General features: G+C 65.8%; 3 protein-coding genes across 4 annotated transcripts in view; 1 reads left to right on the top strand and 2 right to left on the bottom strand.

The window, feature by feature from the left end:
• Positions 1-15: 15 nt before the first annotated feature.
• Positions 16-6,769, bottom strand: METTL26 (methyltransferase like 26). Of its 2 annotated transcripts, none has more exons than XM_083799663.1 (6): positions 6,342-6,769; positions 1,551-1,713; positions 1,330-1,389; positions 828-895; positions 477-555; positions 16-401 (listed from the first exon to the last, which is right to left on the bottom strand). In XM_083799663.1, the coding sequence occupies exons 1-6, from the start codon at positions 6,656-6,658 to the stop codon at positions 354-356; spliced, it is 735 nt and encodes a 244-aa protein (XP_083655789.1). In that variant the 5' UTR covers positions 6,659-6,769; the 3' UTR covers positions 16-353. The 2 variants fall into 2 exon arrangements, with proteins under 2 accessions (XP_083655789.1, XP_083655790.1); XM_083799664.1 differs by lacking the exon at positions 6,342-6,769 and adding an exon at positions 2,875-3,132.
• Positions 4,739-9,184, top strand: MCRIP2 (MAPK regulated corepressor interacting protein 2). The gene is made up of 5 exons (XM_083799666.1): positions 4,739-4,896; positions 5,046-5,124; positions 7,851-7,978; positions 8,057-8,158; positions 8,727-9,184. Exons 1-5 carry the CDS (start codon positions 4,845-4,847, stop codon positions 8,783-8,785), a joined length of 420 nt encoding a protein of 139 aa, XP_083655792.1. The 5' UTR covers positions 4,739-4,844; the 3' UTR covers positions 8,786-9,184.
• Positions 9,185-10,372: 1,188 nt separating this feature from the next.
• The window catches only part of ABCA3 (ATP binding cassette subfamily A member 3), a 29,667-nt gene continuing 24,318 nt past the window's right edge, over positions 10,373-15,721 (bottom strand). Inside the window, exons 24-31 of the mRNA XM_083799660.1 lie at positions 15,215-15,387; positions 14,563-14,697; positions 14,221-14,415; positions 13,442-13,629; positions 13,150-13,320; positions 12,854-13,041; positions 12,689-12,762; positions 10,373-12,126 (exon numbers count right to left, since the gene is read on the bottom strand). Coding sequence (XP_083655786.1) covers positions 11,995-12,126; positions 12,689-12,762; positions 12,854-13,041; positions 13,150-13,320; positions 13,442-13,629; positions 14,221-14,415; positions 14,563-14,697; positions 15,215-15,387 — 1,256 coding nt within the window. The 3' untranslated portion in view covers positions 10,373-11,994. The remainder of the gene's footprint in view (positions 12,127-12,688; positions 12,763-12,853; positions 13,042-13,149; positions 13,321-13,441; positions 13,630-14,220; positions 14,416-14,562; positions 14,698-15,214; positions 15,388-15,721) is intronic.

The raw sequence follows: 15,721 nt of genomic DNA, 5'->3' as shown, positions 1-15,721 counted from the left end.
CGGCCGGGCTGGAGCTCTTGGGAAGCTGCTGGTGGGGCACGGCCCCCCAGACTTTATTGGGGGCAGCAGCATGGTCCCACTTGGGGAACGGGGTCCCACACCTCGGCACGGCGCCTGCCCAGAGACATGGAAACCGGCACCGGGAGAGAGCTGCCCCCTGCGCCCGGCCGTGCTGCGCCCCCTCCCAGGCTGTGCCCGCTGTGCCACCCAGGGAGTCCCACGGATGGAGCCAGAGGAGATGGACCCGAGAGCACCGGCCAAGCCCAGCGGCGCGGGGCAACACGCGGCAACCTCGCTGCCGTGCCCGGCCCCTTGCAAAGCCGTGCCGGGAGGTGCCCGCAGGGTGCGGCGGGTTACTGCTTGCGGAAGATGAGGCTCTTGTTGTTGGCCGGCATGTCCACCTGCAAGCACAGAGCTGGGGTCGGGGGGGGGGGCCACCGGCACGGGGACCGCCCCCCCGGGGTCTCAGCACCTACCATCCTCTCCAGGCGCATCCCGTTGGCCTCAGCCAGCTGCCGCAGCAGCGCCGTGTCCCGAAGGCCCCAGGCGGGGTTGCTGCCGGGAAGGGAGGCAGCGGTGAGACAGACGGATGGGCAGGCGGACACCTCACCCCCAGAATGACCCCCATCTCCCAGGGGTGCCCCGAGGTGTGGGGGCTCCCCCGAGCCTCTGCTTTAGGTCTTTTCCCGAGGGATCACACTCGGAGGGAGCTCCCTCCTCCGGCACGCGGTGGCACACAGTGCCAGCAGGGCGGGCAGCACGGGCAGGGCCGCCGGCAGCCCCAGGCAGGCTGCTTGGACCCCCAGCCCCTGGCTTCCCCCTCCTACCTCTGCCTCAGGCTGCGGTCAAAGTCCACGTTGCTCTGGGGACTGATCTGGCCATCCACAGCGTACGGCTGCCGGGACACAAAGCCGGAGCTGTGGGCTCGAGCCACGGCTCCCTGCTGGAATCCCCAGTCCCTGTCCCTGTCCCTGCCACGCAGAGGCCAAGCAAGAAGGGACACAGCCCCGGAAGGGGCCACAGACGCTGTCACCCAACACAAGGCTCCCAGCCTCTGCTCTGCTTCTCTGCAGTGTTTTGGGGTGATGCAGGAGTGCTTACACCCCAGCAGACAGCACCCTGCCAGTGCTGGGGGTTAATGGCCAAAGCAGCCCCATCCAGGGCTCACAGCATTCCCCCGAAGACTGAACCCCCCCTTAACTTGAGCCCCCCTTTTCCCAGCCCAGGGAATCCTCCCCTCTGCCCCCCATCAGGAGCTCCAGCATCCCCAGGGCCACCCCTCATCCCACTGCCGTGCTCCCGCCCGGCTCTCGGCCGAGCAGCACCCACCCCGTAGGTGAAGAGCACGCCTCCGGGCTTCAGCAGCACCCCGGCACCCTTGAACAGCCCCTGGGGAAAGAAAGAGGCAGAGGCCGGGTCAGAACGCCAGGGACACCCCACAGCTGATTTCCCAACCCTGGGCACTGCAGCCATCGCCCCGAGCCCCCCAGTAAATACAAGGAGCTGCACCCGAGCCCCCCACGCCCCCAGGGGTGCCGGGCACCGCTCACCTCCGTGCACCGCAGCTCCGAGATGTGCATCATGTTGATGCTGACGATGAGGTCGAGGGTGGCGGGCTCGGTGCCCCCCCAGGTCTCCCAGCCCTGCGAGACGTCCAGGTAGATGGGCGGCAGCATGTTGGGCACCTGCATGGCCTCTGCGTAGGCAGCGATGCTGCGGGCACAACCCCCGTGTCAGCCCCAGCGCGGCCCCGCACCAGCACCCAAAGCCCACCCGCCCCGGCTGCCGGCAGCGTCTCCCAGGTGGAGTCTCTGATGTCTAGTAATAAGGCTGTGCTTGCAACCCAGCAGAGGAGGGGGGCACTGGCTTGGCCCTCTGTACAAGGCGAGGAGCCTGGTGCTTCGGGGCTGCGCGATGACGGGGCACTGGATGAGCCTTGCCTCCGCTCACACCCAGAGAGCTGCTTTGGAGGGCAGCAGTTTCCCAGCCCGCACAGCACCGAGAGCGGCACGGCTCCCAGCCACGCGGAGAAGAGCATCCTGCAAACTTGGCTTTAAGCAACACACTGAAAAATCCCAGAGAAACCCTCTAGAAACTGCTCCCAGGTCCCTGCACTGCCCCCTCCAGCCCCGTCCCCGAAGGGCTCGGGGCAAGCAGCACAACCCCTCCATCCTGGCTCCGAAAATCAGTGTGGGTGCGGAGATGCGGCCACAGAAGGGCTCTGAGTGCCGCACGCGGTCTGGCCCTGTGCCGAACCTCTGCCCCAGCCCGGGCGGTATTTTTAACCAGGGCGGTGTGCGCTCGGGGCCGCTCCCGGCGAGGGGACGGGTGGGAAGGACGCGGGCTGCGCCCCCCAGCCCAGGCGGCTATTTCTGCCCCCCCCTGCACCAGGCCGCTGGAAGGGAGTTATTTTCTGCCGGGGAATTCCTCTCCTTTTAAGAGCCCGCGTTTATTTTGGTTTCCTCAATGGAAAACCGAGCCCGTCCGGCGCTGCAATGCCTGGAATGGGCATCTGGGCGCGGCGGGGCCCCGCACGCAGCCCCGCAGCGCGAACAACCGGGGGCTGGCGGCTCCTCGGGGGGGGCTGGCGGCTCCTCGGGGGGGGCTGGCGGCTCCTCGGGGGGGGCTGGTGGTTCCTCGGGGGGGCTGGCGGCTCGTCGGGGGGGCTGGCGGCTCCGTCGGGGTTCCCGGCGGTGCCGGTGGGCAGCGAGGCGCGATGCCCCCCGCATCCCCTCGCCGTCGCCCGGGCCTCCCCGGGAGCCGCCCAGAAAGAAACGCTCCCGGCTGGAGAGCCCGGAGGGGTTCGGCCCCAGCTCGGTTCCCGCCGCGGCCGCCCCCGGGCAGCCCGGAGCCGCCGGCCCCGGCCCCGCTCACCTGCGCAGCGCCCGCGGCTCCACGTCGGAGGGCAGCCAGCGGGCGTGCGGCAGAGCCCGGGCGCAGTGCGCGGCGTGCAGCCCCGCGCCCGCCCCCACCTCCAGCACCCGCACGGCGCCGGGCCCCGCGTACTCCCGCAGCACCGCCAGGATCGGGCCCTTGTTCCGCTCCGCCGCCGCCGGCGCCAGCATGGTTGGACGGGGCGGGGGCGGCGGGGCGGCACGGCACGGCACGGGGCGACACGGCACGGCACGGCACGGCACGGCACGGCACGCTGGGGAGTGTAGTCGCAGGGCACAGGACTACAGCTCCCAGCCCGCGCCCGCAGGGCTGCTGCCGCCTTCCGTCCTCCCCCCTCCCCCCCCCCCCCCCAAAAAAAACCACCCGACAGCCGCCCCGCCGCTGTCCCGGCCCCGGAACGTGGCAAAAAGCCCGCGGTTTTACGTTAAAAGGTGAAAAGCGAATTTCGTCGAGATTGAAGAAAAAAAAATAAATGAAAGAAAAAAGTTCCTGCGCCGCCCGGGAATCGAACCCGGGTCGCAAGAATGGGAATCTTGCATGATACCACTACACCAGCGGCGCCGATGCTCCACGCCTCGCCCCTGCTGCCTTTGAGCTCGGCCCGGCCCCGCTCCCCTCCTGCAGCGCCCCCCGACGGCCCCCGACGGCCGCGGTGCCCCCGCCGAAGCCCGGGGTGCTGCGGGGCTCCGGGCCTGTGCGCAGCGAAGCGTGGGGAGGCCACGCGGTGACCGGTGTGCACGCAGGTGTCCTCGGCAATCTGCTTCTGTCTCGGGTGGGGAAACTGAGGCACGACCCCCCCGGGCGGCAGCAAGCTGGTGGCAGGACGGGAACACCGAGGTCCCCCGGGCTGCAGGGTCACAGTCACGTTAACCAGGGTCTGCCGTGTGAGGTATCCTGGGGGAGCTCCGGGGGGGCTGCTGGCCGCACCCCCGTGGGCCGGCCAGGGGTGCCCAGCACCCTGCAGGATCCGGCCCTGCTCGTCCCCACTGCGCGAGCGGCACTGGAGGGCTGTGCAGGCCCCAGAGCAGGGCTGGGGCATCCTCACAACCCCAACGAGCTTCGTCCCACAACCTCTCCCCAAAACCCCCAGCACCCCCCGGGTGACACCGCCCCGGCATGGGGGCCACCCCCGGCCCCACGCCTCCCACCACGCGTTCTGGCCCGCAGACCTCGGCGCACCTTCCCCGTCCAAAGGTCACCTCGGCATGGGGACGGGGCCGCTGCCACCCAGCCCCTCGTCCTGCGCTGCGGGGTGGCCCCGTGGGGAGCAGCGCTGGGGGGCACGCTGCTCCTGCCCACACAGCTCGGGGACCTCCGGGCTCAGTGGGTGGCAGCACCCAGGGGGGGTCCCTGAGCCCCGCGCAGGTTTGGGGACACAGAGCGGCAGGAGGGAGGTGCTGCCCTCACCCAGACCCAGGCCGCCTCGCTGTCCCCTCGCGCAGGGACAGGCGGTGGTGGCACCTCTGCGGCCCAGGACACGCGGTGCCAACCGCGGCCGTGCCCTGGCACCTCGCGCTGTCCCCTGAGCGTCCCCTGCCCGCTCCTGCCGCCACCCCTCCTTGTCCCCTGCGCGTGCCATGCGTCCTCCCAGGGGATCCGCGCGTGTCCCCCGGGTGTCCCCCGAGCGACTCCTGCGCCCTCCCCGCCCCTGCGCTCCACGTGGGCCGTGCCCTGCGCCCTCCACGGCCCCCGTGCCACCGCGGCCCCCCCGCGCCCCACGCGCGCCTCCCACGCCGCAGCGCCCCCCCCGCGCACCTCGCAGCGCCCCCCCCCGAGCTCCCACGGCCCCCCACGGCCCCCCACGGCCCCGCGCTCGGCGAACCGCCCCCTTCAGGAGGGGGCGGGCCCGGTTAAAGGCCCGCGGGGGGGGGCGGGGGGGGGGCCGAGCGCACACGGCCGGCGGGAGCGGCGGGGCCGTGCCGGGCCGTGCCGTCGGGGGGGGCCGCAGGATGTACACGCTGACACGCGGCCCCAGCAAGCTGGCCACGCAGCGCCGCACAGGTAGCGGGGACCGGGGACCGAGGGGGCAGAGCAAAGAGGGACAGGCGTAGGAGGAGAGGGGGGGGGGGAGGCCGAGCGGCGGTGCCGGTGCGCCCCCCCCCCCCCCCGGCTCCTCGCCGCCCGGCTCTGACGGCCGCTGCCGCCCGCAGGTCCGACGCAGCAGCCGGTGGAGAGCAAGGTGGGCGAGCCGCGGGGCCGGCTGCAGCCCGGCGCCTGGCCCCCCGCCAGGTGAGCCCCGCGCCGCGCCGTGACCTTGGGGAAAGGTGACCGCGGCCGCGCGGCGCCGGGACGGGACGGGGGGGTCGGGACGGGGGGGGGGGGCGGGACGGGGCCCGGAGCCCCCCCGCCGGTTGGGGGGGGGGGGGAGATCAGGGGTTGGGGGGACCGGACCGCGGCGGGGGGGGGGGTCCCGGTGGGGGCTGCCGGGGGCGCTGCGGGGGCTGAGCGCAGCGGGGAGGGGGCGCGGAGCCTCGCCGGGCCCCCCGGGGCCGCTCTAGGTGCGAGGCCGATCCCTCAAAGCCCGGGGGCACCGGGCTGCGAGCTCCCCCCCCCCCCCCCGCCGTGGGCTGGGAGCCCCCCGCGGCCGGCCCCGGCGGAGTTGTGCAAGCGCCGGGGCAGGGAGCGGGGCTCGCCCGGCCTCCCCCGGCTGCACGCAGCGCCTCCGGCAGCCCGGCAGGGCCCCGCTGCTGTCGGTTACGGCCCGCCCGGGCTGTGCTCGGCCCCCCCCCCGGGGTCTGCGGGAAGGGGGCTCCCCCCGGCTCCGTGCGGCTCGCTGGCTCCGTGGGGCAGCCCCCTGCGGCCTGGGTCTGCCCCCTGCCCTCGCCGCCCGTCCCCTTCCCTCCCCAAGGAAGGGGGAGGAAAGCCTTTGGGATGGGCTCCCAGCTCTTAGCGGGAGTCGCTGGAGCTGGTGGAAGGGGGTTAAGCAACTGGAGGGGGGAGATAACCTCTGTGAAGGAGGACGCTGCTGCAGCAGGCGTGGGGCTGGGGGGCTGGGGCAAGCCCGGGGGGTGGCTGTAGCGGGAGGAGACGATGCTGCTTTCTCCCCTTTCCTCCATCTTCAAGAAATGAAGAAGAAAAGCTTCACCTCCAGCTTGCTTTCTTGCCTGTCATCTCATAAATTAACTGCTGAACCGTTCCCCCTCCTTAGGGCAGGCTGCCTGCTCACGCTCCCTGCAGCAGGCGCTTCAACGTGCTCGGTGCCCTGGGCCGGTTCTGGGGCTGCGTGGCTCTGGGGGAGCCTTACCCTGCCCTGTGCCTTGGGGCAGCTCCCGCAGGCTGCGGGGGCACGGGCAGGGGCTGCCTGCTCCAGCTCTCTGCTGCTCTGCAAACCGTGCCCCCCCCCCCCCCGTGCTCTGGGGCCTTTCAGACTTTGTCCCGTGAGAAGCGTGACCGTTGCAAACATGTCCCCTGCCCCAGAGCTGCGCAGGGCAGCTCAAATACTGAACCTTCGCGTGCGGCACGCTCCTGAGCCTCGCTCCAGGTCCTCGGTTTCGGTCTGTCCGGCTTCGCAGGGTTTCCAGATGGGTTCGAGTGCTCTGCTCTGGGCAGGAGGGGTGCCAGGTCGCGGGGAGCCCGCTCTGGTCCCAGTTCCCAGATCTCTGTCCCGGTTCCCCGAGCACCTTGTGGATGTTCTGCTGGAGCTGGGCACCCCGCTGCTGCAGCAGGAGGAGCAGGGCCGCTCCAGCGAGCTCGGCATCACGAGTTCGGATGTTTGCCTGTGCTCAAAGTACTTCCCACTGCCCAAACAACAGCTCACTTCCATTTTCCTGGTGTTTCAGCAATTCCTCTTCGGCAGCAAATTTCCTTAGTGCCAGGGCGGGAGGGGGCAGCTCTTGCTTTTGCTGTCATCTCCCCTCCGGTGCTTGCAGGCACAGTTCCCCTGGGGCTGATCCCTGTCCCCTTCCCCTGGGAGCAGCCTGGGGCTTTCCCCCACCCGTGGTGCCCTTCACCCTCCAGAGGCTCCTCTCAGGCTGGGTGACCTCTCCTTGCTGCCTGTTGCATCAGTTTAACACTTTCCAAGGTTTGCAGTCCAAGGCTGCGTGGTTGCCTGGCCAGGCACGTGCCTGCGCGCTACCCTCATTTAATGCCTCCGGGCCTCGGTTTCCCCTCGCCGTGAGGTGGAGGTGTTCGCCCTGAAGCACGCCGACTCCAGGCTTCGCAGAGCTGCAGCAGCTGGCAGGTTCCAGGTGCCACCTGCGGCTGCCACACGCTCATGTGTCCCCCCCGTGTCCCCTGCGTGGCTGTAACGGCCGTGCGTGCTGACGGCACCGTGGCGGCAGCTGGCGGTGCAGAGCTGTGCACCCTGGCACACTTTTCCCCATTACTTTTGGGCCCAGACTGCTTCCCCTTGCCCCCAACCTAGCGAGCGTGCTGTCATCCTGCAGCAACCCTTCTGCCTTCACTGGGGGCACAGCTGAAACCTGAAAAGCAAATGTCCCTGCTCGGCCTGGGGACCTGCCTGTGGGCACTGCCGCCTGCCTCAGGGCTGGTCTGAAGCCGGCCACCCGTGGCCTTCTTCCACCCTCCAGCAGCGCCTCTGGCCCAGGCTGGAGCAGGTGCTTCAGCTTTTTCCTGGGGGAGAAGGAATTGCTGAGCGCTGCCTTCTGGACCTGGGTGCCAGCCCTGTCTGTCTGTCTGTCCATCCTGCCCCTCCACGCTGTGGCTCTCAGAAGGGAGTGATGGGGAGGGGACGGCGCTGAGCCGCGGTGGCCCTGCCGTGCTGCACGGCCGTGTCCCCGCTGTCCCCTGGCAGCCCCGCGGGCCGGGCTCGAGGCTGGGGCCGGCCGCGTGTGCATCGCTCGCACGAGCTCCTGCGGCACCCGTCCAGCACCGGCCACGCTGCAGAGCGAAGCATCACAGCTCCTTCCCACCGAGCGTCCCCCGGAGCTTGGCAGGCCGAGCTGCCCTCCTCCTCCTCTTCCTCCTCCTCCTCAATCCTCGCCTTGCTCCCGCAGCCCACTCCCGAAGCTCGTCTTCAACAGAGTGAACGGCAAGCGGCCGCAGGTGCTGCTGTCGCACGTCCCGGGGCCTGAGGAGTGCTACACGGCGGCCCACGAGGAGAACGTCCGCTTCGTATACGAAGGTGCGGGGGGCTCGGGGTGGAGGGGGGGTCCGCAGGGCGCTGCTGGCCCGGGCCTCACCCGCTGCCCTCTGTCCCCAGCCTGGCAGGAGGTCGAGCAGCAGCTGGACGACAGCCAGAGAGGGGAGAGCGCCCGCGGGCCCGTGCAGTACGTAGAGAAAACCCCGAACCCCAGTCTGAAATGTGAGTGAGGGGCGTGCGGCCCCAGTGCGGGGTTGGGTTGTGGCGGAGAGGGGACGTGGGGAACGGGGTGGGGATGGGGGGGCCACTGCGGGGCCGGGGCCGGCCTCGGGGTGCCCTGCTGGGGATGGGGGGCGTCCCACAGGCCCTGCTGGAGGCCCAAGCAAGCAGGATGTCTGACTGCCGCCTCGTCTCAAAGCGGCGCCTTCTCCAGCCACCAGGGTGGGGCCGGTGTCACGCAGAGAGCCCCCGGTCCTGCCCTGGGGAGCTGCCCCCCCTGCCCTGGGCACGCAGCACAGCGGCAGGGGACAACGTGTGTCCGTAAGGGCGGCTGGAGCGAGCTCTCTGGACAGCCACCCCGGGGCTGCTGCAGCAGCCGAGGAGGGTACAGCCCCAAAACGAGAAGGGCCCCATAGCCCCAGCCTGGGACGGGGCACCGGGGAGCGGGGATCTCCGTGTTGTTTATCCCAGTGGCAAACAGACACTGGGGACGTACACCGGTGGGAACACGCTGGGCTCTGCTGCCTTCTCCAGCTGCTGTCCTATGCTCTCTCCCTCCCCTCTCTTTCAGACTTTGTTCCCATTGACCTGGAGGAGTGGTGGGCAAAACAATTTTTGGCCAAAATCTGAAACATATCATAAAAGGGAAGAAAGTTTTTTTTTCTTTTTTTTTTTCTTAAAAAAAAAAGAAAAGCTAAGAGCCTCTGATCACACACTGGACTCGGTGGTATTTAGAAACACCTTTTTACAAGATGTCAGCAACCCAGTGACCCCTCTGCCAGCCCACCGAGGACGGCGGGACCGGACCACAGCCATGCCCGGCCACACGCCTGCTCCCTGCGCAGGGCGGAGGAGCCGCGAGCGGCCCCGGCCGGGATTCCTCAAGTGCCAGTTCTGAGACGTCTGCAGCTCCGGCAGCCCCCCGGGACACTGCGGTGCCGTGCTGGGGCCAGGCAGGAGCAGCCTCCCCCCCGGAGGACAGCAGGTCGCTGTAGCAGGACTGCCAGACAATAAAGCGCTCAAACTGCCCGTGGCGAGGCGCTTGCGGCCGGCCGGGGAGGATTTGCTTGGTGGAGCTGGGGGAAGAGTTGCAGCAGCCCCCTGGCTTCCTCGGGGCCCTCCTCGGAGCTGCCTCCTGCTTCTTCCACCCACCCCGTACAGGCGGAGGCGGCTGCACCTTTGGGGCAGGGGGTGTGTGGGGTAGGGCAGGAGGTGGTCAGAGCCGCGCTGTGCGTCGTCTCTCCAGCACATGGGGGTAAAGCAGCAGGGAGAAGGGGGCGAGGGCCAGCCCCGTGCCGCAGGGGAAGGGACAGGGGGACACTCCCCGCAGAGGGCTGCTGGCAGCCCCACCAGTGAGTGCAGGGCCCCACAGCACACCGCCAGCCCCCAGGTCCCTTGCTGTCCCAGGCTGGAGCCCACCCCTCTGCCGGGGTAGGAGGCTCCATGGGACTCAGGCTGGAGCTGCCCCTGACTGAAGGAGGCCAGAAGACACCCACTGGAAAAAAAAATCTGTTTTATTCCTATGGTGGGAACGAGAACAGTGCTGCAGCCCCGGCAGGCAGAGCAGCCACATCCCCCAATGCCCGCTGCTCCTGCCTGGGGCCAAGCAGCAGCTGCACCCCCGGCATCCCGGCCCTGCAGGAGGAGAGGTGCAGGACCAGGCCCTGGGGGCCCTGGGGACCACCACACGGCCTCGGCTGAGCCACAGGGTGGCCATGCTCGCCTGGGGCCAGCTCCAGCATGGGCCAGGAGCGCTGCTGGTCCCATGTCAGAGTCAGGGACCCGCAGGCAGGGCCCTGTTCCCATGTCAGGGCCCTCCTGCCCCAGCAGGACCCCCGTGTTGGAGGTGTGTGGCTGTGCCATCCTGCACCACGCCGACCCTTTCCTCCCCCTTCCAGCCCTCCTGCCCCCACTGGTCCCCTCCGCGGGTGCAGCTCTGCCCTGTCCTACTCGTCTCCCCCTGCCCCCAGCCAGCACCGTGAGTCCCAGCACGCTCTTGGTAGATCCAAGACAGCCCAGGAGAAAGCACCACACGCTTTCCTGGCAGCTGAGCAGCTCAGAGCAGCAGAAGGGCAGGGGTGCTGGGGTTTTCCTCCCTGGCTCCCTCATTATCCCCCGCACGGTGCAGGGATGCTCCCCGTGAGCAAATCCCCTGCACCCACAGCTCAAGGGGGCTCCTAGGTGCTCCGGGGCTGCTGCTCACCAATAAAAACAGACTTTGTTAAGATCCAGGGAAATTCTTAATAACATGATGCACCATCATTTTAAACAACAACATTAGGCAGAGGGAGAAATGGAACAGGAAAGAATGATTCAGTTACAGGAACAAAACAAAAACCCAACCCAAAATGTAACCCAACCCCTGACAATGCAATCACAGGAAGGGAATCAGCACCCCTTGCCATAAATATTAATTCATTTAGTATGTGCAATTGTGTGTATTACTATAGTGCAAATAGCTCTGCATTGATCACGGAGCAGCCAGCCAGAAGGGGACTGCCCGCAGTTGACACAGGGACTAGTTAGAGACGGACAAGAATAAACACGTATGTAAAACAAACAAACAAACAAAAAGCAACGCTGGGAAACACCAAAATAAATCCCCGTCGCTGCCTTTGGGCTCCGCACACAGCTCCTGCCTCACCGGGGGCTGCGCAGGTGGTTGCAGCCCAGCACGGTGCGGGGGGGACGGGGGGCAGAGCAGCAAGAGCATCGCCGGCCTCCAAGCCCCGTCCTGCGGCTTGCATAACAGGCTCCAGGGCAATGCTGCTGTTTAAACCTTTTAATGGACGCAACACGGAGCCAGGCAGCATGCCCAGGCAGCCTGCAACACCTCCAACCCGTCGCCACCTCCTCGCTGAGCCCCGGGGCAGGATTCATCACGCGCTGGGCATTTCGCCATCAGGGCGTCCTCCCCCGGCCCAGCGCCAGCCCCGCACAGCCTCGCACCGCTCGGGCTGCCGCCCAGCTCGCCGGCACGCACAGGGGTTTTTGGGCAGCAGGAGGAAGAGGAGCTCTCGGGGTTCCCTTTTGCCATGGCACCAGGAGCCTGGGGTGGTCGCACCAGGGGTTTTGGTGCCAACGGAGACGACTCAGCACACGCTGCTCGTGCTAACCAGGGCCGTGCAGACACAGCCTGTCCTTTCTGCCTTCCCTGCACCGCTCGCGTTCGGGGTGGGAGTTTTGCTGCTGGGGAAAACCTGCGGCTGCTCCTCTGTGTCCCCTCCAGCCAGGGCAAAGTGCCTCCGAGGGCAACCACAGAGCACCCTAATTAACCCAGCAAACATTTTGGATCTAAGCTATTCAACAGCATCCTGATAAACCACAAGCAAACCAAAACACCGAACAGAATACAATTCAACATGCGTGCACAGACCATGAAGCAACTTCCTGATGCGTGTGAGTGTCGGGCAGGGTGTGCGGGGGGGGACGGGACGGGTGTGCGGGGACCCGAGGCTCCTGCACGCCGCTGCCGATGGAGCTCCAGCCCAGCCCACAAGGCCTGTCTGCACCCATCCGTGCCTTCCCCGGCTTTGGGGGCTTTTTTTTTTTTTTTTGTAGATGGGGACAAATGATGACGAGTGAAGTGTCACATGTGCACGCAGGCACACGCATACCCATATACATGCACGTGCGCTGCGGCAGCACACAATGCACACGCACTGCTTGTGTTCCCGAGAGCAGAGGGTACGATTCCATCCTCTCCCCACCCCAGTGAAAATTTTCTTACATTTATACATTGTTTAAGACACACGCTGATATATAAATTACTGTCTCTATATATACTATGTATAGGCAGCAGGGCCAGTCCATGAAGAAGGACACCAGGGGGCTTTTGCTCATTTCCCTCTGTCCTCTGTGTAGTGCTGGAAGCGAGTGAAGCTCATGAAGACTTGCTCCAGGGATATCTGGCTAACCGAATAGTCTTCTAAGCGATACTTCTCTTTGGCTTTCTCCAAGGCCCCAAAGACCTGCACGGGACAGCACAGCAGCACCAGTCACTGCCAGATACCTCATCCCGGGGAGAGCCACAGCAGGCTGCGGCTGAAAGAGCAAAGCTTTTCCCCATGGAAACCACGGGGCAGCAAAACCTTCCCTGGCAGGAGGGTGGTGAGAAGCCAGGAGACGGATTATTTAGCAGAGCACCATTATTTAGCAGAGTACCCGAGCCCATTAAAAAAATAGACACGTTTCCTGGGCTGGGGTCCAACAGGGCTGGTGGCTCTGCAAAGCCACCGCCTGCAGCCCTGGAGAGCAGCAGGGAGCAGCGAGGCTCAAACCCCGCAGGTCCTGGTGGGTCTGTGCTGGCTCACGGGAACCCGTGCTGTGCTCCCAGCAGGGAGACGCCAGCTGGGATGGACGTGATGACCAAACACAGCCCCTCCACCGCCCGGCTGTCGCAGAGCCTTCAGGAAATACTTTGAGATGTACACAAGCAAAATCAGCGTGTGAACGTGCAGGAACGCAGCCACCCCTCCGGCCACCCTTGCCTCCTCCTGCAAACGGAGGAGACGTGCTCCAGCACCCCCTTACCTGTGCCCAGCTGAGGTTCTTGTTGGTCAAGTGGTAATGCACCATGCCCTGGTGCTCGTGCTTCAGGACACTGCCTGGAAGAGACCAGGAGAGAGAGGCTCTGAGCTAAGAAACTCACGGAAGCTCACAAATGCACCTGGCCCCCAGCCTGGCAGCTCCCGGTACCTGGGAAAGTCTTCTCCACGAAGGCCTTGAAGGCCTGCAGCTCGCCTTCCTCGTCGCTCCGCGTTTTGGCCAGCAAGGTGTAGCCGCTGCCAAACTTGCTCTTGAGGTGCTGGGGGCTGCCCAGGCACTTGAACTGCCCGTTCACCATGATGGCCAGCCGCGTGCACAGGGCCTCGCACTCCTCCATGCTGCGGGACGGGAGGGGGCTCGTTCAGCAGGGCAGGAGCGCCGGGACGTGCCGGCTCTGCCCGCCGCTCCCCCAAAACCTCGGGCCAAGCCCTGCCCGGAGGAGTCACCTGTGGGAGGTGAAGATGATGGATTTGCCGCACTCCCGCGTCCGCGTCACGGCGTCCCAGAGCAGACGCCGGGCCACGGGGTCCATGCCGGTGGAGGGCTCATCCAGGAAGATGACGGGGGGGCCGCCGATGAGGGCGATGCCGGCGCTCAGCTTCCGCTTGTTGCCACCGCTGCAGGGGGAGACGGAGAGGGGCCCGACGTGGGCACGGGGAAACCACGCGAGGCAAAGGGGAGAGGTCCCCTCAGAGAGGGGGTGGGTGCGCACAGGGGCACGTTTGAGTCCCTGCTCACCTGTAGGTCCTCACGAGCTTGTCCGCGTGGGGCTCCAGGAGCAGCCCCCTCAGCATGTTCTCCACGCAGCTGCCGATGTAGCGCTCGGGGATGCCCCGCAGCCGGGCGTACATGCTGAGGGTCTCGCGGCCCGTCATGTGGTCCAGGAGGGCATCGAACTGCGGGCAGTACCCGATCCGCTGCTGGACCTTGGGGGGGAAGAGAGGAAGCCAAGGGGGTCAGCTCGGCAGCAGGTCTGCACCACAAGGTGCCCTGGCACCCCCAGAGGTTTGCTTTGCACCTCTGCAAGGTTTTGGGCTTAACGTAACGGGGATGTCCAGGGCTGACAGTGGTAGGTGCGCCCAGGGATGGGGCTGAAACCCTGACCCATGCTCTGCGGTGTTTCAGGTTGTGACTTATCTCTTGTCTTGCCACAGGGAGTGGGCAATTCCCAGCAAGGAGAGACCTAGCAGGGGTTTGGAAGCATCTCACCTGCTTGTTTCAGGGAGACCACCATCTGACCGTGGGCACTAACTCACATTTTCCACATGCCCAGTTACAGAGCTAACCCATTTTAAAGAAGCGTCTGCCACCCTCGCAAGGTTAGGCTTCCCTTCGTTTCGTATCTGTTAACCCAGTGGAGAGGGGACTGCTTCCAGGTGAACAAATTAACAGGGAGAGCTGAGCCAGACGAGAACACCACATCACCCCTGGCACTCGCAACCATGCCCTCCTCAGAGGCACTTTGAGATGGCCCAGCCCAGCAGGACACCAGACACTGCCCCTGCAGCCCTCAGTACCTTCTTGATGTTGGCCAGAATGCTGTGGCCATCCACAAAGGCATCCCCCGACGTGATGCTCTCATCACCTGTCAGCATCTTGAACGTGGTGGTTTTGCCCGCTCCGTTGAAGCCGAGGAGACCAAAGCATTCCCCTTTGCTGACTGCCAAGGAGATCCTGTCCACTGCCAGCAGGGACTCCCGGCTGTCGTAGACCTGGGGGAGAGCAAAGCACAAGCGTGCAGGTCATAGCACGTGCCGGGTGCCCGACGGCACAGCCAGGCTGGCGGGGGCTTCACCAGCCCCCAGGGAGCCCGGCTCTGCTCCCAGCAGGACGCTCAGCAAGGACCACGCTCTCCTCACCTTAGTGAGCTCCTTGATGACCAGGGGGCTGCTCAGAGATGACAGCAGCTCTGGTGGTGACTCCAAAACCTTTTTCCTCTCATCTGCTACATCACGGTCCTCGGGAAGCACAGACACCCTGTTCAGCAGTGCCACCTAAACACAAGGACAAAAAGCACCGTCACCTTGCTGCTGTGGGACAAGGGGCTTGCTTCCTCTGGGCTGACCTGGGCAGGCGTGCACAGCCCTGGCAGGAGCCACCCCCTCCGTCAGCCACCTCCAGGGCACCCCACTCCCTCTGCCAACCCACACGTCCCACGGGACCTGCCCCTCGGAGCAACCTGCCCCACGGCTGCTCCCCAGGGAAGATGACTGAGGTAAAAAGGCAAAGGGCCCTCGGGGTTTGCGAGCTGCAAGGTAAAAAGGCAAAGAGCCCATGGGGCTTGGGAGCTGCAACTCCTAAAGCGTCCCAGCCAAGAGACACTTCATGCAGAGCGCCAAACGAAGGCAGAAGCAGAATTTGGAGCCCTAGCCACCACATCTGAGTGACCCCATGAACCCCCAGCATTTGGATTTGATCTGAGCACGGGACGCAGGCCTGTCTCCAGCCTGCAGGGACTCCTGCTTTGTCACAAGGGCACCTTGCTTCTCCCTCCCACGTGCTTCAGCTCACCCATTTCCGCCGCCTGCAGATGCCACAGACCAAAGTTCTCAGTCTCCAGAGAAGGTTTGTCTCAATGAGGAAGAGGAGGAAGAGGAAGGAGAAGCCCTGGATGGTCAAGGAGGTCAAGTATCGCCCGATCCCAGGCGACTCCCAGGAAAAGTAGTTCATTTGATAGCTGATATCTGAGCAGGGTTGGAACAAAATCAAACTTGGATCAGTCCCCACTCTGGGGAGGGGCAAATAAGCTTCAGAGAAAGCTGTGAACTTTGCCAGCCCCATCCCCACCCCCACTGGGCTCCCTGCCCACAGCTCTTTCCAGCACTTCCCACAAGAGGATTCAGGTCCTGGAGGGCATCTGGCACCAAGATGCTCGGCAGAGACACACAGAAAAGACCGAGTCACTCGTTCAGGACCGTGCCTGGCTTTTCCTGACTAGTCCATGAAACTTTCCCCAGTCCACATTTTCCTCCAAATCACAGAATCAAAGAATATCCCGAGTTGGAAGGGATCCACAAG

This window comes from Anser anser (assembly GCF_964211835.1).
Source record: "Anser anser genome assembly, chromosome: 15".
NCBI lineage: Eukaryota > Metazoa > Chordata > Aves > Anseriformes > Anatidae > Anser > Anser anser.
Note: the sequence above shows the minus strand (reverse complement) of the source record. Positions and strands in the feature narration are given on the sequence as shown.